The sequence below is a fragment of the Macaca fascicularis genome, chromosome 9 (genome assembly GCF_037993035.2).
Source record: "Macaca fascicularis isolate 582-1 chromosome 9, T2T-MFA8v1.1".
In the NCBI taxonomy this organism is placed as follows: Eukaryota; Metazoa; Chordata; class Mammalia; order Primates; family Cercopithecidae; genus Macaca; species Macaca fascicularis.
In genome coordinates this window covers 130,530,314-130,553,025 of record NC_088383.1, presented here as the reverse complement: position 1 = coordinate 130,553,025, position 22,712 = coordinate 130,530,314, and the positions used below count along the sequence as shown (strand labels likewise).

The 22,712-nt window shown below is 44.4% G+C and overlaps 1 protein-coding gene across 23 annotated transcripts in view; it reads left to right on the top strand.

The window, feature by feature from the left end:
* FGFR2 (fibroblast growth factor receptor 2) overlaps positions 1-22,712 on the top strand; it is a 123,229-nt gene that overhangs the window by 51,651 nt on the left and 48,866 nt on the right. For all 23 annotated transcript variants that reach the window (XM_045361658.3, XM_065521509.2, XM_065521508.2 and 20 more), the window contains one exon: positions 9,587-9,710. In XM_045361658.3, coding sequence (XP_045217593.2) covers positions 9,587-9,710 — 124 coding nt within the window. The remainder of the gene's footprint in view (positions 1-9,586; positions 9,711-22,712) is intronic.

Sequence of the window (22,712 nt, the reverse complement as noted above, 5' to 3'; positions counted from 1 at the left end):
AAACGTAACATATATTTTGCTTTACCAAAAAAAAAAAAAAAAAAAAAAAAAGGCCAAAAGCAGAAGAAGACCACGCCTTTGGATACAGTGTGCTGGTGTGGTCCTCGCCCTTATGGTTCTCTGGTGGAGAAAGGCTGTGGCTGTGGGGTGGGGTGGCCTGGAAGGTTGGCCCACTAGTTACAGAGGTGGTCAGCCTAGGTTGATCAAGGGCTTTTCACAACAGCAGTGGCATTGAACGTTCATTTTAGAGATGCCAGAAACTCTTAGAAATTCCATTGAGTCTCAAGGGCTTCTGGGGCTTGAAAAGGAAAGACACATTTCTCATCTCCTGGGAAGGTTCCTTTAGTTACCTAAGGCATCATCTTTGCTAATGTGTTAAGCCAACCCCAGGTCCCGGAGTCACTGGAGCTCACAGAGGCACATTCCCACCTGTGGGCCTCCCCGATGGTGAACTCCCTGGCTGGCTGTGGCCTGCTCTTGCCTCAGAGAGTCCTTATTGGGGCCTGACCAGGGCAGACTTTGGGGGGAATGGTCCCTGGTGTTGGGTTTTCCCTCTGATATTTTTTTCGTTACCTATGTAATCTTAAAGACATGTGCCTCTGGGTTGGGCGCGGTGGCAGTGTAATCCCAGTGCTTTGGGAGGCTGAGGCAGGAGGATCATTTGAGGCCAGGAGCACAAGACCAACTTAGGCAACATAGTGAGACCCCCATTTCTGCAAAAAGTTTAAACCATTACCTGGGCGTGGTAGTACTCACCTGTAGTTCCAGCTACTCAAGCAGCTGAGGTGGGAGGATTGCTTGAGCCCAGGAGTTTGGGGCTGCAGTGAGCCTTGACTGGGTCTCTGCAGTCCAGCCTGGATGACAGAGCAAGACTCTGTCAAAAAAAAAAAAAAAAAAGAAAGAAAATGAAAAAAGAAAAGAAAAAAAAGAGGTACCTTTGAACATTTGACTTGAGGGAACTCTATTGTCATTTTCATTCCTCACCACTTCTCCAAAAGCAAAGAGACCTAATTGAAACTCAGAGGGCCTGACATTTAACTGATCCATTCCTGACTCCTGTCCATTTGCCACTTTGCTTTATTTTATTTTTATTTTTTGAGATTGAGTTTTGCCCTTGTTGCCCAGGCTAGAGTGCAGTGGCACGATCTCAGCTCACTGCAACCTCTGCCTCCTGGGTTCAAGCGATTTTCCTGCCTCAGCCTCCCAAGTAGCTGGAATTACAGGCACCCACCACCACACCCAGCTAATTTTGTATTTTTTGTAGAGACGGGGTTTCACCATGTTGGTCATGCTGGTCTAGAACTCCTGACCTCAAGTGGTCCACCCTCCTTGGCCTCCCAAAGTGCTTGGGATTACAGGCGTGAGCTACCACACTCGGACTATTTGCCATTTTATTTAATGAAGAAGCAAAATGCCAAGTTTTCCAAGATACATTTTTTCCAGAAAGCAAAGACCTGAAAAGCTTCTTCAAACAAATGTGTGTTATTTCTGCAATTTTTCTTTTTCCTTTATAAATCTACTCATTCCATAAACTATGATTGCGCTTTGGTGGCCTGTCCATCTCATGCTTTCTACCTGTTTATGGATCAGGCACCTTGGATCGGGCACCTTGGCCCCGTCCCCTGCATTACAGCTTGTTTTGAAATGGCATGCATGTGTGGTCAATACAGGGAGGAGGGAAGACAAAAAAAACAAAACAAAGTCAAAGAGAATTATGAAATGGGACAGAAAGCTCATTTTCATTCGAATGACCAGTAGAACTATTTGGTATTCTGCAGTTCGGTCTTGTTTATCAGAGAACCCATGCTGAGCCATCCTTAGGTGATTAAGAATCAAATTATTATTTTTAAAGTATGTGAGCAAAGTCTCGCTGGATGTTATTAATGTGTGATTGGTATAATAGTAAAGCTGGACTTGAATCATAACTCTATCTCTCTAATCATACTTATTCCTGAGCTTTTACATCAGTCTTGACCACGGGCACATTTTTTCAGCTCTCTGTGCCTCAGAATCCCCTGCCTTAAAATTAGAAGATTGGGTAAATAATCCTGATCCCTTCAGGCTCTGAGAACTGTAATTTAATAGCATCACCATCGTGTAGCATCAGCCATTTCTCTTCTTAAACTATAGCACAGATTTTTTTTTTTTAATAAAGAGGTTACCTTTATGGCTAGATATTTCACAGGGCTCAGGACAGTTATTGCAATTTAATGCTGAGAAGCAAGAAGCTGGCTGAGATAATTAATAGACCACCTCAGTTCTCACCTCCTTCTTAGGTAATGATTTAGGCATAGGGGATTCTTAAAAACCATCTTTTTTTTTTTTTTTTTTTTTTTGAGAGGGAGTCTGGCTCTGTCGCCCAGGCTGGAGTGCAGTGGCCGGATCTCAGCTCACTGCAAGCTCCGCCTCCCGGGTTTACGCCATTCTCCTGCCTCAGCCTCCCGAGTAGCTGGGACTACAGGCGCCCGCCACCTCGCCCGGCTAGTTTTTTTTTGTATTTTTTAGTAGAGGTGGGGTTTCACCGTGTTAGCCAGGATGGTCTTGATCTCCTGACCTCGTGATCCGCCCGCCTCGGCCTCCCAAAGTGCTGGGATTACAGGCTTGAGCCACCGCGCCCGGCAAAAACCATCTTTTATGCCACTTCGAAGTACGTAAGAACATAGACCAAGAGAGACGGCAGGGGAGAGGGCTCATTCAACGTGACTGTGAAACTGGCACAGAAGCCCTCAGCACCAGCTATTACAGGGGTTCAGGTTCCCCTGGAACCCCTCAGCAGAGAGTAAAGCATTATTGAGCATGAACCAAGTATATTTCAGATCTCGGAAAAGATGATTTTAAAAACTTTTATTATAATCACTACTAAACTGGTTGTTTTGAAGCATAGGTTAATTAGATTTACATTTTCTAGGTTAGTTACTTAGATGTCATTTTAAAGACTTTCTGATGCAAATGTTATGCTTAGAAATCATGACTAATGTACTTATCAGCATGTTTATACTTTACGGAGATTTTTTTCAGTGAAGACATTTCAGCTTTAATCCCAGATCAAGCGGTCTTTGATGAGGACACAGGCATATGTTTGTATTAGCCAACGTTTATGGACTGCTCCCCTGCATCGTGACTTTCCAGGTGCCTCCCATGGAGCAAGTTGCTCAGTCCTTCCACAGCCCAAAGAGGCAGACACTGTTATTTTGCCCTTTTTCATTTGAGGGCTTGCCCTACACCTACCTCATAGGTGGCACAGCTGCCATTTGGACCCAGGTGGTTTTGCACCAGAATTTATGCTCTTGCTAAACTGCTTTCTTCAAATGTAGTTCCATGTTTTGTAAAAACACTGTCGTTGTTGAATGAGAAACATAATGAAAGTAATGGCTCCCCAAAAGCATGCAAAGATCTAGCCCAAGGTATACTCTTGAGAGCAAAGTTGGGGATATGATGCTCTTCTTCCAACTGCCAAGACCTCTGTGGGTTATTTATTTGTTTATTTTTGAGACAGAGTCCCTCTCATATTGCCCAGGCTGGGGTGCAGTGGTACGAACATGGCTCAGTGCAGTCTTGACCTCCTGGGTTCAAGTGATCCTCCTGCCTCAGCCTCCTGTGTAGCTGGGACCACAGGTGCATGGCACCACGTTTGGCTAAGTGTTAAATTTTTTGCAGAGACGGGGGGTCTCACTTTGTTGCCTAGGCTGGCCTCGAACGCATAAGCTCAAGCGATCCTCCCGCCTCAGCCTCCCAAAGTGTTGGAATTACAGGCTTGAGACACTGTGCCCAGCTGGTTATGAGGTTTTTACATTTATTGTGGTAATAGATGCATAACATAAAATCTGCCATTTAAGTCATTATCAAGTTTAGTAGGCATTAATTACATTCACAGAATTGTGTAACCATCACCACTATTTTCAAAACGTTTTCATCTCTCCAAACAGAAACTTTGTACCCATTAAGCAGTAAGTACTCATTTCCCCCTCCCCCACTGCACCTGGTAACCTCTAACCTACTTTTTGTCTCTATGAATTTGCCTATTCTGTGTATCTTATATAAGTGAAATCAGGATATTTTTCCTTTTGTGTCTGGCTTATTTCACTTAACGAAGGTCCGTCCATATTGTAGCATGAATCATTCCTTTTTATGGCTGAATTATATTCCATTGTATGGATATACCACATTTTGTTCATTCATCTGCTGATGATCACTTGGGTTGCCTCTGCCTTTTGGCTATTGTGAGCAATTGGTCTACAAGTATCTGTCCCAGTCCTTACTGTAAGTTTCTCTGGTATATACCTAGGAGTGGAATTGCAGGACCATATGGCATTTGTCTGTTTTGCAAAAGCAAAAATGGGGAAGATCGTGACATTGTTAAAGCGCTAAGTTCAACAGGCGGTGGATGTCCTGCCGCAGCCACCTTTGCGAGCACCTACAAGCAACGGGCATCTAAGAAAACATGGCATGTTGTAATTCACTTCCCACCTCCTCCGGAGAGATCCAGTGGTTGTTTACTGAGCAGAGGGAAGAGTTTCTGCCACTGGTCCTGAGGATCAGATTGCCCGGCCCTGTTCTCTGGACACCTCCTGAAAAGCAAACTTCATGTATCAATGTTGGAGTTTAAGCATTAACAGGTGTTTGCCTCCACATCTGCGTGGTGGTGAGCAACAGCAAGTACCTCTGTCCTTGACATGCAAGCTTAGTTGGCACAAATGCTTTCAGAAAAGATGGTTTCAAGTCCCCCAGGCACCTGCTGAAAGTGGGGGGCTGGGATGGGAGAGTAAGATTTTATGCATTTTTGGTTTTTTCTTTTGTTTTGAGACAGAGTGTCACTCTGTCACCCAGGCTGGAGTACAGTGGCACGATCTCAGCTCACTGCGGCCTCTGTCTCCCAGGTTCAAGTGATTCTCTTGCCTCAGCCTCCTGAGTAGCTGGGATTACAGGCACCTGCTACCATGCCTGAGTAATTTTTATCTTTTTAGTAGAGACGGAGTTTCACCATGTTGGCCAGGCTGGCCTCGAACTCCTGGCCTCAAATGATCTGCCTGCCTTGGCCTCCCAAAGTGCTGGGATTACAGGCATGAGCCACTGTACCTGGCATATTTTTTGGATTTTAATGGCAACTCATCTGTTGAAAGAACTGATCTGTTCATGGGGTGGGTGCCTGTGTGAAGGCCGGGATTACAAGAGATTGCTGTCTTCCTGGGTCAATTGGGTGCTGGTACTGGTGGGAGAAAGGCTTGGGAATATCTTTCTGATTATCACATGGACACAGTGTTCTACCTGGCACAGAGTAAAACTTTCTATCACCTTCTGGATGTTTATTCTGCTTGTTATCGAACACCTGGGTATTTGGAAATGTCTGGATTTTTTTGCAATGTGGAAGGTAAATATCCAGGTGACAGCCTGGGTCTTTAACCTTTCACCCTTCACCTTTCACTTTGGTGTTTTGGTGTCAACAAACTAAATCTACATTCCCAGTTGTCACCTGAGGGTAGCCTGGGATTTAATAGGCATTTTGGGGGAATGAAGGTAACAGAAGAATTCTGAAAAACCTGTCTGGGCCACCTTGTGTCTTTGTGTGGATAGGGTGTGGAATGTTCATGGCATCCGCTTTTTGTATTACACTTGGGAGTTTAGAACATTTTGCTTCAATCTGCTTTGTTTCAATATTGAAATGTTATTTTTAAAAAGTCTTTAGTGAACGTGGTTTTGAAGCCCATGCTCTCCTATTCTGTTACTGGCAGATGAAAAATAATGATGAATTCCACAAAGATTTGGCCATGAGCAGGAAAGAAAGAGTCTTGTGTTGGTTGGTGCAGAATTTCTTCCGTCTCTGGCTTTTGTGTTTGTTTTGCCAGATCCATTGGTTCTGCAGGAGGTAGCTACTATTGAGTGATTATCTAAGGAGCTGTTTTATTATATTTTTTTGTTGTGTGTGTTGAGATTTCTGTTTGTTTGAAAGGTAGAAATGAGAAAAAAGTAAACAATACCCGTAATCCCAGTGCTTAATTATATAACATACATTGTTAACAATTTGGTATATTTTCTTTCTGATTTTAGTTATGTTTATAGTCAGGCTTATACCTTCAGTTCTATATGCATCTTTAGGGTGGTAAATGTGTCTGGTGTTTTTTTTTTTTTTTTATTTACATAAATTGGAATCATGAATTAATTGTTTTTCATTTATCAATAACTGTTTAATGACACCTTACCAGGTCTGGACATAATGCTTCATTCTTTTTTATGACTATAGACTACGCTGTTTGAATGAACAATCCATTAGTTCATACAGGATGGACTATACATTCTTAATGTCTCTCTCCTTGACGTTCTTTTGCTCTTACAAGCAGTGCTTGAAGCAGCAGTTTTGTTCATGTGCCTTGAAGTAATTGTGCTATTTTCTGTGGGCTAGCTTTCTAGAAGTAGAATTAACTGGGTCAAAAAAATGTGTGCTGCTAATTTTAATAGGTACCAGCAAGTTATTTTACACAAAGGTTTTTCTCAATTTATGTTCCCATTCTCAACTGGAATCTTTTATTTCCCTACACATTCACCAAGTACTGAATAACACTGATCCTTCTAATTTTTGTTAATCAGCTGGTGAATAACAGTGTCTCATTATTGTTTTAATTTGCATTTCCCTGATCGTTAATGAGGTTAAGCATCTTTTCATATGTTTATTGGGTATTTACATTCCCTCTTCTCTGAAAGCAAAGATGGTGTATGTGCATTTGGCCTAACTGGCAAAAGAATTGTAGCACTGAAAATCTGAGGAATTTAGAAGCATGCATTGTGTATCTTACGTCATCGGAAGAGTCGTTTCTTTAGGTTTATATTGAATCTCCATATGGAAATAGAGTAATAAAAAACCCCCAAACTTTGTGCTTTTGTTTGCCATCTTTATCAAGTTATTATTGTAGTTTCTTAGCTTGCTATTAAGCAACCACTAATCAATGGTAGGATATCCCCTACAAAAGTGTCCAGCAGTTCCACTGTTGGTGGCGTTGAAGGGCATCCATTTGGAAAATGCTACAGCTCATAAAATTTGGGTCAATAAATCAAATACTGGAGCAATGGTGTAAGAAAATAAATATTAACGGCACTGCATGGGGCAATATTGATCAGGTACCAAGATTTCTGGATGGACAGAAACACCCTGTTCGGTGATTGTGCTTCTCATTGTAAAAACATTTTACAAACGTTAACTTATTAATATTTGTAGTGCATCTCCAGGAAGTAAATATTCAGGGAGCACGTGCTCTTGAAGAGGGATCTTGTATGGAATGCCATGGCCCCAGTGAGAGACTCGAGCTGACCATATCCCCTGGGGTTAAAAAGAGGGAGCAGTGAGCCAAGCTACATATGCCAAGATTTAATGTCTCAGCCGAGTCAGGCGATGTCCCTCGCTGTGCAGTTCAGGTTCAGCTCCATTTGGAATACTCTGTGTGCCAAATCTGGATCCAGGCACAAGAAAGACATTGACAGTTTGAATGGGGTCCAGAGACAGGCACTAGCCGTGATTAAGGGCTTATGGGCATGACATTTGAGCGGGGGCTCAAAGAACTGAATATTTACAGCAGGGATAAATGCTGGATTACATGGCTTGGCAACGTGGGGACCCATGGCTACATCCCTAAGTTACCTGCCACATGACTGGTTCCCGATAGGCAAAGAGAGAATCATTTCTGTTACCCCTGAGAGCTTGAGGTGAAGGGAGGGTCTCTTTTTGGGTCTGTGACCTTCAAGTAAAATCAAGGAGCTTATACCTATGTGTCCCATGCTCTTAGCATAACGACACCATCGTAGCACCCAGGGATCCAGGATTTACGTAGGGAATTCTCATTGCGCTGGAGGATTTAGCATCCATATCTCCTCCTCCTCCAGAAGACACATTCTGAATGCAAGGTGCTTATCTCTTCTAAGGGGAGATGCAGTAGCATCTTGTTTGGGTCCTGTTACAAGTCTATGGCTCAACCAAGAGCAGAAAGCGAGTCTTTGATGTAGAGTACAGTGCAGACTCTCCACTGTCGATCGGATGCCCGTAGATTCATTTTACTGCCAGACATTTTGCCTGCGACAGTGAGGATCAATTTCCCATCACCAGCTCCAGGCTGTTAGACTCTGAAACAGCCTTCATAGTTGTCGGTGACTGCAGCAGCCGAGCAAAGTGACTGCCCAGAACTGTCTTAACTCACTGCTTGTACTCTGTTAAGGAGGAAGGAGGCCAGCCTTCACCCAGTGATCCTTTCTAAGACTGTCGGTGATGAGCAGCGACCTGGTTTTAGAACTCAGCAGTAGTAACTCCACCCTGCAGTCATGGCTTGCATAGAACTCAATGGCTGACATGAAAATCGTGGCTCTCCAGCGTGCTCCTCGCATCTCTTAACTCTGTTGGCAGGCTAATCACTGGCGCTGCTTTGCAAAGTGGACAGCTGCTCTGCCCTCCTGTTTTTATAATGGAGTGGTTACGAGATGATTTTCTTTATTCTCTAGTTTCTTGTATCACTCATGTGCTTGCAAATGCTCTGCCTGTATTTGTTTTTTACGTGATTAACCCAAAATACTTGCAGTGCCCAGCGTATGGCTCAGAAGGTCAGTTGAAATTCCTGAAATGATAGCTGAGGTTAGTAGGCCTTGACTGTTTATTTTTTCACTTCATTTCACTGGAATGCCTTGTCCAAAACACCTATAGAGAGTGACTGGGATTCAGATAGAAATACTAAAGCCTTGAACCCTGAAGATACGAGATGTTACATTTTGTAGTAAGGAAAACTCACGCATGTTTGAAAATTTGAGTCCATGGAAATATTTGAAAAGCAGGGGGAGAACATTAGAATGGCATCTCTTCGTGTATTGACAGAACCTTGGGTAGGAGTCACAGTAGCTGATTTTCACATGTGCTGCTTATCTTTGAAAAGTCTCAAGAAGTTTGTGAACAGACTGATATACAACTTGAGTTTTGTAAGGATTCATTGCTCCCATATTTGGAATTTTGGGTATTTCTCTGAGGAACATGTATATCTATTCAGCTACCACCAGAGATGGGAAGGGCAGACCTATGTTCTCAGCTGAAACTTCCTGAGACATCCGGACAACATCTGAGAACTATGAGCTCCTTAGGAGAAATGAGTTAGTTAAGGCAGGACAGAGGTCTTGGAGCAGTGCCTGGCATACAGTAAGTGCTCACTAGTGTTAGTTCTAGATGGTTCTGTGATGCCATAGAGGCTGAAGTGGATGCGCAAACTGGTAGCTCGCCTGCCTGTGGCCATTGGTACCAGGCTGGCTGGTGTTCAGGCTTCCTGGCCACTTGGCCTCTCCTGGAGGAACCCTCACATCCACATTGGTAACAGGCCCACGCTGTACACTGCTGAATACCCCTGCACATCTGAATGTGTCAATATTTGCTTCACAGGTGTTCACCATGATGATGATGGTGGTTTTCATTTCTCATGATTCTTAGTGACAGTTACCCATTTAGAATTTAAGTGATTCTTCTATCCCTTCCTTGCCTCCTTCAGCTTCTTTTTAAATCAAGAAAGCACAGTACTTGGTATTCTGTGCTAGGATTGTTAAATAACCGCCTTTGCTTTGATCTTTTCAGGTACGAAACCAGCACTGGAGCCTCATTATGGAAAGCGTGGTCCCATCTGACAAGGGAAATTATACCTGTGTGGTGGAGAATGAATACGGGTCCATCAATCACACGTACCACCTGGATGTTGTGGGTGAGTTTGCCTCTCCTCGCGTGGCGGCTGCACACCAGCCCGTTCTTGCTTGACTCGTTTGAAAGCGTGAACGTTAAGTCCTGTTTCTCCCAAAAGTTTCAGGAGAATTGGTTCATTCTTATTCTTTCTACTATCATTTTAGAAGGCTGCTTCTGTCATCTGACAATGTTCTGTTTTCCAGGCAGCCAGGGTTTATGAGCTTTGCATGATCCTCATGGTTCCCAAGCGTCATCTGTGTAAAGTGGACGTGGTATGAAATGTCTGACATTTTGGAAGCTGAGACTGCTCTGAAAATGTTAACTGGGCAGGTGAAAAGGGTACAGATGTGCTGTAGGAGACCTTTGGTTTTAAAAGAGAAGCATCATTTCCCCAACAGGGCAACTGTAGAACGCCAGCTGAAGAGTAAAGGAAAAGGTCTGAGGACTGAGCCTGTGGTTGGCTGGAAAAAGGTGAATGTTGAGGGCCCGTCACTTCCATCACAAAGTCATTAGACAGTACCAGTTCCGTGTCTGTTCCTGGCAGCTATTTCCTCTGTGCAAAGGGAACCATGTATATGAGCTTATAAATACATTTTTGTCAGAGTGCACAGATAAGTAGGCCATTTTAATTAAACATTGGAGACCACCAAGCCTGTTGTCTTGGAAACTCAAATTTCTTCCCAAGTTTTGCCTGTGATGATGGGGCTTTGTTGTAACTAATGGAGAAAGGATGTTTCTCTGTCTTGGAGGATTGCTAACATATGGAACTCTACCTAAGACATATTTCACTGTTGCAGGATGGCAGGTTAAGATCCTTTCCATGTAGGGGCCATCTTTTCTCTTTCCTGTCATGTGCCATGACTTTCAACCTGCCACCATGAGCCCTTTCTTTTGGTTTGCCCTCCCTAAATGCACATTGCTGACTTCTGCTACAGACTCAACTCAGTTCACACTCACGTTTCGCCGTAATGTGACTGTTGGTAATTCCACAAGCCCACACCACCCACTGTGCCTCTGTAAACAAAGTGTCTCCTGCATCAATGCCTGTGCGTGTGTCCCTAGTATCATCTCACACGTGGGTCTCCTTCAACAAAATATCTTTGAAGAGAGAGACCCCATAGATATTGAAATTGCCCAAAAAGCCACTAACAAATAATCCAAAAGCTTGATTAACCACATTGCAAAGATTTGGTTAATTAAAATTTTAGGTTAACTGAAAAGTAAACAGAACTATTTTGATTTTCTGTCAAGTTAAATGGAATTGGATCTGTAAGACACTCTGCCTTAGAAAGCATGGTATAGCCATTACTTTCATTTGCATATAAGCATTCAGGGAAAATAGTGCTTATTTGAAGATTTGAGTTTTGTTCTTCAGAAGCCTTCAGGCAAAATTTGATAGGTCCTTGAATAATGTTGATACTATAGATGTTCATAAAAGAGTGAGTTTTAGAACTCTTTCCCCATGGAGATATTTGTGGCATGTTTCTTAGTGGAAATTACTATGTTCAGATATTTTACAAAACAAACAAAAAGAGAAGTAACACTCAAATATGAGAAGAAAATGGTTAACATTTATTTTGGCGTTGATACACTATGAATCCATTGATCAAAGAGCCTATGACTTGGCATTTACCTGGGTTCTTGTGTATACTGAATGTGACATAAAAATATTTCTATTTAGGGAAAGAGAGTTAGATTTTGGGCTAAATGTTCTAAATACCTAATTTTGAAATTAAGTAATTTATTGTGGGAAAAAATAATCGTGCTGTAGCAGTCTTTTGGGATTATAGCTTTGCATAGGTCTACAAATCATTCATTAGGCTGGGCTGGGGCCATTCCAGGCATCGTGGAGTCAGATCGAGGCCACTCCGGTCTGGGCTCTTGCTTACAGCAAGTTTTAGGTTGAGTTGTTATGTAAAACATTCAAAAGCCCCTCGCCCCACCTCCCCTTTGAGCTTTCTGGCAGCTCATCCCTGTGAAGCCCTGAAGTCTCTCTTAGAGTTTAGGGTTGGGATTTGGATTGGGCTGCTGAATAATGGAATTGTGCTGTCTAATGTTAATCCCCTGGCAATCAGTCTTGTTGAAAAGAGCGTATGATTCAGTGGTGTAATGTAGAGAGAGCGTGGAGTGTATGGAGTAATGCAGAGAGAGGCCTGATTATGTCACAAATTTGGGAGATCGCCCAGCTAAACACGGGCCAATAATGACACAATGCTGGTTGGGAATATCCATTAAAGCTCAACTCCAATAATTTTCCAAGCCTTGAACCTTCTTTATAAATAGAAGCCAAAAGTCAGTGGAGTATAAGACATTTTCAGTAAAGATGGAAGTGTGAAATACTCTCATCTCTGCTCAAAACCCTAGTAATTGCTTTGTGAAGCACTAATAAAATAAGAATTGAGTCAGCTAAAGAGGCTCATGTAGACGTACAGGGTTGGCAGTCATTCTGAACGTCTCAGCAAGTGGAAACAAAAAGGATTCAGGCTTAAGCAGTGAATTTCTGGTAGCCCACAGGCCCAAATGTGATACACTGCTGTGTGATAACAGCTTTTCAGCCACCTCTCTGTTTCACAGAAAACCAGAAACCCTATCCTAGTGCAAGCGAAGTCCCTTTCTTGCCCACATTCTTTGGGGTTTTATTTTTGTTGCTATGATACATAGATTGTGGTTCAGATATTACGAAGCATCAAGATGGGTGAGATCTTTTTATTGAAATTCTTCCTTGGAAAGGCGTTCCCATAAGCACTTTAATGTAAAAGCCGTGTAATTTAAGTGACATTCTTGTGTTCTGGAATTAAACAGCAAGCCATTGTTGTGTGTAAGGGAAATGCTCTCATTTATGGGAGCCCTTTTAGGAGCCTGGCTTGATCCTCATTAAAATTGACACCATGACTTTTCAGCTATTTACTACAAGGGAAAATTAGTGTGACGCTCCACATTTCGGTAATTGTGGCAATAATAAAATGGGCTTCCCTAAAATAGCTGGCTCCGGGAGGTGGCACATCTTCACCATCATTCATCATTGAGTGGTACCGGAGCCCTGGATTCCGACTGGGGTCCTGTCACTGTGAAGCTGCAACGTTGGGATGACTCATTTCACTTTCCTTGTGTCCAAAAATGAAGGAACCAGAACTCATGAATGTTAGAACAAAAAAGTGGCTTGTGCCATGGAACCAATAGCAGGTTTGTCAGTGGCCATACCTGGGCCCCCTAGTGAATTGGGACAAATTATTTAGCTTTTCCGAGGCTCTGTTTTATCACCAGTAAAATCGGAATGATGATACTGACCTCATTCCTATGATGGTTGTATTAGGTTTCCTAGGGCACCCCTAACAAATTACTATAAACTAATTGGCTTAAAACAAAAGAAATCTATTCTCTTACAGTTCTGGAGCCTAAAAGTCCAAAATTAAGGTGTTGGCAGGTTCCACGCCCCTCTCCCAGCTTCTGGTAGCTGTCCTTGGCTTGTAGAGGCACCACTCCAATCTCTGCCTCCGTCTTCATGCAATCATGTTCTCACTGTGTGTCTCAAAATCTCCTTCTGTCTTCCTCTTGTGAGGACACCTGTCACTGGATTTAGGGCCCACCATAAATCCAGGATGAGCTAACCTCGATCTTTTTAACTTAATTACCTTTGCAAAGACCTTTTCCTTCAAATAAGGTCACATTCCTAGTTTCCAAGGCTTAGGACGTGGACTTACCTTCTCAAAGGTCACCCTTCAACTCACTACGTTGGTTATGAGGCATCAGTTGGTTTAGCAGATGAAAACATCAGATTGGCGTGTAGGTGGCCAGCAACAAATACTGGTTTCCTCCCTTCCAAACCAGGATTCTTTTGAGGGTTAGAACAGATCTTTAATAGCTTTTATTAGTCTCAATCAGAAGTCTTATTAAACAAACAATGCCATTTTGAGGCTGGGCGCAGTGGCTCACACCTGTAACCCAGCACTTTGGGAGACCGAGGTGGGCGGATCACCTAAAGTCAGGAGTTAAGAGACCAGCCTGGCCAACATGGTGAAACTTCGTTTCTACTAAAACTACAAAAATTAGCCGGGCATTAGGTGGGCACCTGTAATCCCAGCTACTCAGGAAGCTGAGGCAGGAGAATTGCTTTAACCCAGGAGTTGGAGGTTGCAGTGACCCAAGATCGTGCCATTGCACTCCAGCCTGGGCAGCAAGAGTGAAACTCCATCTCAAAAAGAAAACGAAAAAAGAAAGCCAGGCGCAGTGGTTCACGCCTGTAATCCCAGCAATTTGGGAGGCCAAGGCAGGCAGATCACGAGGTCAGGAGTTCAAGATCAGCCTGACCAACATGGTGAAACCCTGTCTCTGCTAAAAATACAAAAATTACCCGGGTGTGGTGGCGCACACCTGTAATCCCAGCTACTCAGGAGGCTGAGGCAGGAGAATTGCTTGAACCCGGGAGGCGAAGGTTGCAGTGAGCTGAGATTGCGCCACTGCACACCAGCCTGGGTGACAGAGCGAGACTCCATCTAAAAAAAAAAAAAGTCATTTTGGGACCTAGAGAAGTGGCCAGAGGCTGACATTGACATTTCCTCCTGAGGTTTCCACCTTTGACGCATGCTGTCATCGAAGCCGTCCTGAGACTGATTTGGCTGTTGGACTTGCAGGAGAGGGGTGTGGAGTTTGAAGACTTGAAGTTCATGGAGTTGGCCTCTTTACGCCCACCCCTCCCCCTCCCTCACTTTACAGTGGAGGAAGTTCAGGTTCAGCTGGGATAAGTAATTTGCTAAGTTAGGGCTTGGATCAGGCATTCTGGAGCTGGGGCCTGCATCTGGGTGTTCTCCACACCTACTTATATGAATGCTCCTTGCTCGCCAAGCCGACTTTTTCATTTGATGTTCACTGTGGCGTGTTTCAGTAGGGACTGCTGCTGTCACCCCACCCTGCTTTCAGCTCTTTGCTGCAGAAGACAGAATGTACAGGAGAAAAATAAGAACTTAAAAGACTAGTTGCTCTTCCTCACTCATGTAGACGATTTGGCTTTGAATCACGAATTCTTGCTTCTTTTGGGCATTCCAGTTCTGCATCTCCAGAGACCCTCAGGTACGTCAAGCTTTTTGCCTGGTATTTGATATTTTGGGGGACAAAGTACAGTGGAGGTGGAAATGGTGCCTCTGATTTTTGCCAAGGCCAGATATGTCTTCTCCCCATTCCTTGTTTTTTTGTTTTTTTTTGTTTTTGTTTTTGTTTTTTAAGAGACAGAGTTTTGCTCTGTTGCCCAGGCTAGAGTGCAGTGGCATGATCTTGGCTCATTGAAACCTCCGCCTCCCAGGTTCAAGTGATTCTCCTGCCATAGTCTCCTGAATAGTTAGGATTATAGCTGTGTGCCACCATGCCCAGCTAGTTTCTGTAGTTTTCAGTAGAGATGGGGTTTCACCATGTTGGCCAGGCTGGTCTCAAACTCCTAGCCTGGAGTGATCTGCCTGCCTTGGCCTCCCAAAGTGCTAAGATTACAGGTACAAGCCACCGTGCCCGGCCTTTATCAGTTTAACTTTCCAGCAATTTGTTCCCCCTGCCTGTCCCCATTCCCTTGAATGAAAGCTGTAAGCAGCAGGCAGTTGCTGTTTGGGGGCCCATCAGAGGCCGCATGTCATTTCTGGATGGGTCAGGCGTCACTGCCAGTCCCAGCTTGCTGGCGGCAGATCAGCATGGCACTGTCAACTAGCCCTTGACATAAATCTGTTGTAACTCAGCTCCAGACATGATGGGACACAGCCCGAAAGCTCACAGGAATCCGTACCAGAGCGAAGTCCCCCCTCAGGCGTGTGTTCGAGAATGAAGCGTCTTTTATTCCAAGCACTGACTGATAAGCTCGAATGTGGAGTTGACACCTGGAATGGAGCTTTTGGGAGCTTTTGGCAGCCCGTCCCCAGTGGGAGAAGGAGGAATGGCTGAAGTTGTTGACTGCTTGGGGCAGCCTCTGCCCCAGGAAGACAAAAGCTCCAGTGTGATAGCTGAGCCGGGGCCAGGGGACCGAGGCACGGCGGAGTCCCTCAAACCACAGCTGGAGTGTGAAGTTTGGACTCTCTCCTGGGTTTGGAACAAAGTAGTGGTTAAGTAAATGAAGAAGCGGTGACCTAGTTAATTAATTAACCGGTCAATTCATTACTGAAGCTGTCAAGATTCGATCATTCCTGCCCACTTGCTCCCGATGGAAGGCTGCGTCTCAGTCTCAGTTTCCATCACACTGTGGCTTCTGGATGGAACTGTTGTTTGTGTGTGTGATGAGGAGTGGCTATGGTGGCATCATTTAAATGACGTGATTCTGCATGTCCAGAGACGTTAGGACATTGAAAGCCTGACCATTACCGTTTAGGTTGTCACGCTTGTACCTGTTCCTGGCACAAGGTCTTGGCTCCATAGAGCCCTGTGGGGTTCTGAACTTGAAGCCTCTTGACTTAGAGGCTTCCTGGCCAGGCCTCATTTGATTTTCCATACTCCTGGTTTCGCTGCCAGTGAATTCTTTTCCATTTCTCGCTCTGAGTGTAAGACTTGGTGTCCTACCCTGACACAGGCTCTGCATGCCAGCTCTAGAGTTGCAAAATCTCACCGGAGGGAGGCAGAAAGCCCCTCTATTGAGAAGGGATTGGGGTGGCGTGCCAGGTAATGGGTCACAGCGACGGCCTTTCTAAGTGGGCTTGTTTAGTTGACCGGAGATCACGGAACTGGAGCGGGCTTGAGGAGGAAACACTTTCCTTTTGCTGCTTTTGTGTCCCCAGCAGCCATCTCATCCCGTTCTTATAAACCATCACTGTTGCAGACAACCCCTAAGGGTCTCTACTCTGTGCCAGATGCCCTCTCTGGAGGTTCAGGTGGAAACTACATGGAGATGGGTGTCAAGTTCTGTTTCCATCCTTGCTAACTCTCTGGCCTTGGAAAAGACGTGGAACCTCTGAGTCTCAGTTTCCTTGCATGTAAAATGGGGGTAATGACCCACTTTTTCCTTGTAGCACTATGGGGAGGAGGAGGTGGTAGGAGAGGCAGCGCTTTTAAATAATAGTACCATGCAACTGTTAGTCAGTATTGTGCGTCGGTCCCACACTTCCTCTTGCATCTCCAGACAGAGTCACGTACCCTGAGCCCATCCTGATGAAAGGAGGGGTCAGTCCTGTCCTTTCCTCCAGGATAGAGATTTCAAAACTTCCTTTGGTAGCTACTGTTTAATGAGCTTTTGATTGCTACAAAGCAGCTTTTCATTCCTGTTTCACAACAGCGATCCCGGGGGGCAAAGGCTGGTTAGTGGCAGCTAGATCACTCCGAACGTACTGACTGGCAAATAGACTCTCCCGCAGAACTGACCCCAGCAAGAAGCCTTTGGGAGCAGGTGGTATTCTGTGGGTGCCAGCTCCCTGGGGTGGGAGCAGGCACACGCCAGCCTGGTTGGGGCATGGTGGAACTCTGCAGTGTCAGCTTTTTTGTCCCATTCTCTACAGGCTACCCGTTGTCCTTTGCCCCACCATTGAGGAAGGAAGCCTTATTGACTGCTTTTGGTTCTTGCAGGGGGGGCCTGGGTGAGGTGGCTGGAGAGAGGGCTAATATTTGGTCTGGCATTTAATCTTGGCATTTCATTTATGGTGTGGGCAAAGAGGATGTAGACGTGTTAAAATTAAGTTAATATCTTACGGTTTTATGTAAGAAGAGGTTACCTGGAGATTCAAGTGAGGATGGGGCAGAGAGAAAGCTGCTTCTGTCAGAGCTTGGACAAATAAACTTGCCATGAAATGTCAATTTATTGATGGCAGTTAGAGTGTGCAGTAATGTGTTGAAACTTAGCAAGGTTTCTGTCAGCATGTGCTAAATTGAAATAATCAAAAAACAGTTTAATAAGTTGCTTATATTTGGAGTTTTATGGTTCTTAACGTTGCAAATTCTGAAGAAAGAAATTAGTTTCTCTCTAAACTCACTTAGTCATATGGCTGTATCAACGGCTGCCTTTATAAATCGAAAGACCTCAGTTGGGAAGTTTTATGAGATGGAGTCTTGTTCTCTTGCTCAGGCTGGAGTGCAGTGGCTTGGCCCACTGCAACCTCCACCTCCTGGGTTCAAGTGATTCTCCTGCCTCAGCCTCCCGGTAGCTGGGATTACAGGCGGACACCATCACACCAGGCTAATTTGTGTATTTTTAGTAGAGATGGAGTTTCACCATGTTGCCCAGGCTAGTCTTGAACTCCTGACCTGAGGTGATCTGCCTGCCCAGGCCTCCCGAAGTGCTGGGATTACAGGCATGAGCCACTGTGCCTGGCCTGCCAACTCTTGTTAAGATGTGTGTGTGGAATGCTTTGTGTTCTTCCCCTTTTAAAAGATGTGTCTGTTGGTTTGTTTTCACGGATTCGCTCTCCCTTAGGAGACCCAGCTCTTGCATTCACGGTCTTCGTGCTTGGTTTGTTTTCACCGTCAGAGAAGGTAGGATGCTGTAGGGTTCTACCTACAGGTAGGATGTGCTCCCTACTTAGAGAGCGGGTTTGAGTTGGAAGGGTGGCGTCAGAGAGCCGCTGTGCACCTTTCACTGTAGCTGGTCAAATGTGGGTGTCTGTGGGGAAGAGATGGCCGAGGGTGTCGGTGTTGCTGTAGGGAGGTTGTTCTGTTTCCTGTTCTGAGAAGAGACAGATGAGGCAATGGGAACCTCATTGCTTTCGCTTGGTGGGAGAAAATCGAGTAGAGCTCTCTAGCTAGGATTTTGTGTATTTGCTGAGTTGCAGTGGTTAATTCTCTGTGAAGCACGTGTTATGCTCATTTAGCCTGTATGTGGTCGAGAGGGTGATGGTTGTCTGAATGAGGCATAAGGCTTTGCCCTCATGGAGTTCCTCAGGTCACATTTTGAGGTCAAAGACCATAAATTGGGATGGAAATTTCTAGATCTTGATGGAACTCCAACTTTTTCTTTCTTTCTCTCAAAGCCGCTGGATTACAGGATTCTCTCAAATAAGGCTGGCAGGAATTCTGTCCATCCCAAATAAGTATGCAAATCTACAGGTCAAACGGTGCCCCAGACATATTCCCCACCGGATCAGGGAGATTGTGGTCTTTTGAGAGACAAGCATTGGATATTATTCTAGTAGGATCTTTTGGAAATTATGCTCTATTAGAAAAAGGAAGTTCTCATTTTACTGGTTCAGTGTACACTCTGTACTGAAACTGAAAAGTAAAGAACTTAACCCTTTAAATTTTACATTTTGACCGGGCGTGCTGGCTCATGCCTGAAATCCTGGCACTTTGAGAGGCTGAGGCAGGTGGATCATTTGAGGTCAGGAGTTCAAGACCAGCCTGGCCAACAATCTGTACTAAAAAATACAAAAATTAGCCAGGCGTGGTGGTGTGTGCCTGTAATCCTAGCTACTCGGGAGGCCGAGGCAGGAGAATCATTTGAACCTGGGAGGCGGAGGTTGCAGTGAGCTGAGATTGTTCCACTGCACTCCAGCCTGGGTGACAGAGTAAGACTTCTCAAAAACAAACTAACAAAAATTAAAATATTAAAAACTAGCCAGTCATCATGGTGCATGCCTGTAGTCTCAGCTATTCTGGAGGCTGAGGCAGGAGAATTGCTTATACCCGGGAGGCAGAGGTTGCAGTGAGCTGAGATTGTGCCATTGCACTCCAGCCTGGGCAACAGAGTGAGACTCCATCTCAAAATAAATAAAATAAATTTTACATTTTGTACTAAAGAAACAAAGCCATTCTGTATGTGAGACTCCCACCGAGTGTTCATAGGGAGGGACTGGAGCTGGGGCCTGACTTGAGGCTTCCCATCTGGCTTAGACAGTGAGAAAAGCAGTGGCATTTGGATTGAAGGCTTTTGTGATCTGGGTGACGATTTTGAAGTTTCTCTTTAGGTCATGCTGTACTTAGAAGTATCTAGAACCATGATTATTTTCAGTTTCTGAGTTTCATCTCCAAGAAAACAAATGGGATTTGTTGTTCAGCCTCTCATGTTATTCCTATCAAAGGGAGGCATTTCTTGTTTGCTCAGATGGGCTAAAAGCTTTTACTTCTGCTCGAACCACCCTAGGAGCAAAACAAGGCATGTGAGAGATGAGCATGATAGATTTCTAGACTTCTCTAGAAGAAAGGCTTTTTAGACGGTGAAAGTTGATGAAGCCTGCCGGCATTTTTACAATGGACATCCTCCATGTCTGCACATCTCAATCTCCTTCATTCTTACTAGTGGCCAATATGCTCTTCTTTCATGGCTATAGTACAATTTGTTTAATCATATTAAACAATATGATTGTTGTGCAGATCTTTTGTTTTCCAGTAAGAAAACACTACAGTGACAAGCTTTGTACACGCTTATTTATTAGGCATCTGTGTGAATATTTTTCTAGGACAGATTTGTAAAGGTTGGTTAACTGGATCATTTTTGGTAGATTTCAGTCAAACGTTGTAAAGCTCAGGGGCCTTACTTACTTGGAGTGCTTGCTGTCTTTAACGGAGGGCTCCCCTGTGCTTTGGTTTTTAGCTTCTTTGCAAATCATTGGAGAGAAGATTCTCTAATTAGGAGTTCACCCATTGTAATAAGAGGGTATACTTCATTCCTGGACATTAAAAAAAAACAAACTTTTCCAGCTTGAAGGAAACATTCTCTTCCCCTGAAGGAAACCCAGCTATGCAGACACCAGCTGATAATCTTGCATTCCTGAAAGATGTTGCACCCCCTATGGTGAGTGGCGGCTGCTGAGGCTCTGATGTGACTCCCAGGCGTGAATGCTCTCAGCTGTGTTTACCTCAGCTCCTCAGGAGGGAGCCTGGGAGACTGACGTCTGAGTTTTATATCAGTGTCAAAACCCAAGCACAACCTAGGGAGGGGCCTCCTGCCTAGTGTGTGAGGGTCAGGAGATAGAAAAGCTCTCACTGAGTAAACTGGACAAGGTCAATATACCTCGCTGATTGAGAAGGTAGGTTTTCCATGACCTTAGAAATTGATCTTGTTCACTCCGAGATATTGTCATCTTTGCTATGTCTCCTTTTTAAAAAAAATTGTGGTAAAATATACATAACATAAATATACTGCTGTAACCATTTTTGAATGTGTAATTCAGTGACATTAAGTACATTCCATTTGTTGTGCAACTGACATCACCATTGTTCATCTTCAGGACTTTTTCATCATCCCAAAACCGTGACTCCTTTTAGCAAAAGGAGACCAATTTTGAACCTAAATTTGGCATCATCACTCTCTGGTTACCAAAGAATCTTTAGTTCTGGTGAAACTTTTTGAAGACAGAGACCTCAGAGTATCTTAAACAGTTGGGGTGTAAATAACACACAGTCCTGCTCCTGTAATTTGCCCAAGAAGACCCAAATTGATACCCAGCTGGTAGAAGCCACTCAACCCGAAGCCAAATAATACAGCCTGGAACATTAATTAGGGAAGGTACTCTGCCTCCACCTGCTTCGGTCTTCCCAGGCCCTGAGCCCAGCCAGCACTTTACTCTCTCCTTCACTTCATTGAGCAGGCACAATGGCATTAGTGGTGTTTTGCTTCTAGCATTTCACAGGGTGCAGCCTCCATCAGTCACTTTGTGACTTTAGTGCTGGAGGGAGGACACTTCATTTTTACCCAAACAAGTTTGTTCCGCAGACTTCACTGTCTCTGCAGAGAGAGGTGTGTGTTTTAGAGGAAGCGGGAGCCCCAGCCGATTCTGCAAGACTTCTGAGAGTCAGATATCCAGACAGAAGATGCGGATACCTGGGTGACCAGACAGCAAAGAGGAAAGAATAAAAGGAGCATGCGCCAAGCCTGCGAGGGAGAAAGAGCAACAAACCAGTGACCTTCTACAAAAATGTGTTAAAAACAAACAAACAAACAAAAAACAAAAACAGGTGACTCTGGCTGCCCAGCATCCCAGACCACTCATCTGTTCTAGAAGGTGACAAGCCAAAATACCAGCTGTGGGCACCTGGGCTCTTTCTGAAGGTGTCATTTTCCTGGCCATCGTAGCCTTCCCTTTTTCTGCTGATCATTTTTAGTTCTGACCTTCCTTTGTGCTGATCTTAAGAAGCTGGAGAAAGCTTCGTGTTTCTGCGAAAACAAAACTCAGAACCCAACGAGATTTAGCCTGTCAGGCTTGAGTGCATTAGGTGGAGTCTTGACAAGGCAATGAACTCATTCTACTAATTGTAATTAGCGCGAGGCCTTTAGCAAGTTCTGGGCTCCTCAGACTTCAGAGGGCTTTGATCGGCCTCCTCCTCCTAATAACCATGCCTCATGCTAACTGGTTTAGTGCGTTTTTTATGCAACAAAAGCAACCACCGCCTACTCTTTAGAAAAAAGCTAGGCAGGCTTTAGAAAAAAGAATTCTCAGTTGTTTTCACTTGTCCTCCAAATCGCAGAATGTTCTTTCCCTTTTCAGCTCTTTGGAGTTGCTAAGAGACTGCCATTTTGGAGGAAGGGTAATTAAATTTTGATTTTAATTTAAAGACAGAGCAGGCAAGGTTATCCACGCTCCTTAAGTGAATGGGGGCTTGGGAGCAGAAGACTGGCTGTTTCCAGATCAATACTGGGAACTCCGTGTGATTGGAGTCTCTCGGTGTTTGACTGCCCGACAGAGGTGGCTTTGAAATGGACCTTTGTGGCAAGTACTGCCTGACTTTTGGGGAGGAATGCTCGGGAGACCAGTGTGAGCCGGGAAGCCAGCCACTCTGTGCTTGATGAATTTATAGGTGTAATTTAAGAGCCTGGTTCTCCTTCTGATCTCCGGGATGCATGTTTACTGAGCCTGTAGACATGAGGCCTCTCGGCTCAGTGGACATTCTTTATGGCCTTTGCTATGTCAGAGCAAAAGCTGTAGATCTCTTATGAGCAAACACAGTACTATGTCCAGAGGAGGACTGGCATGTTATAAAAATTCAATGGTCAATTAACAAAGATTTATTCTTTGTCACTCAGGTAGGTTTTTCCTCTCTGTCTCCCTCAGTAATTCCCTCTTGGAAGGAAGCAGGCTGTGCTTTCCTGCTGCAGTCTTTAGTTGGGTTATGGCTCCCAGCTACAGAGCAGGGCTTG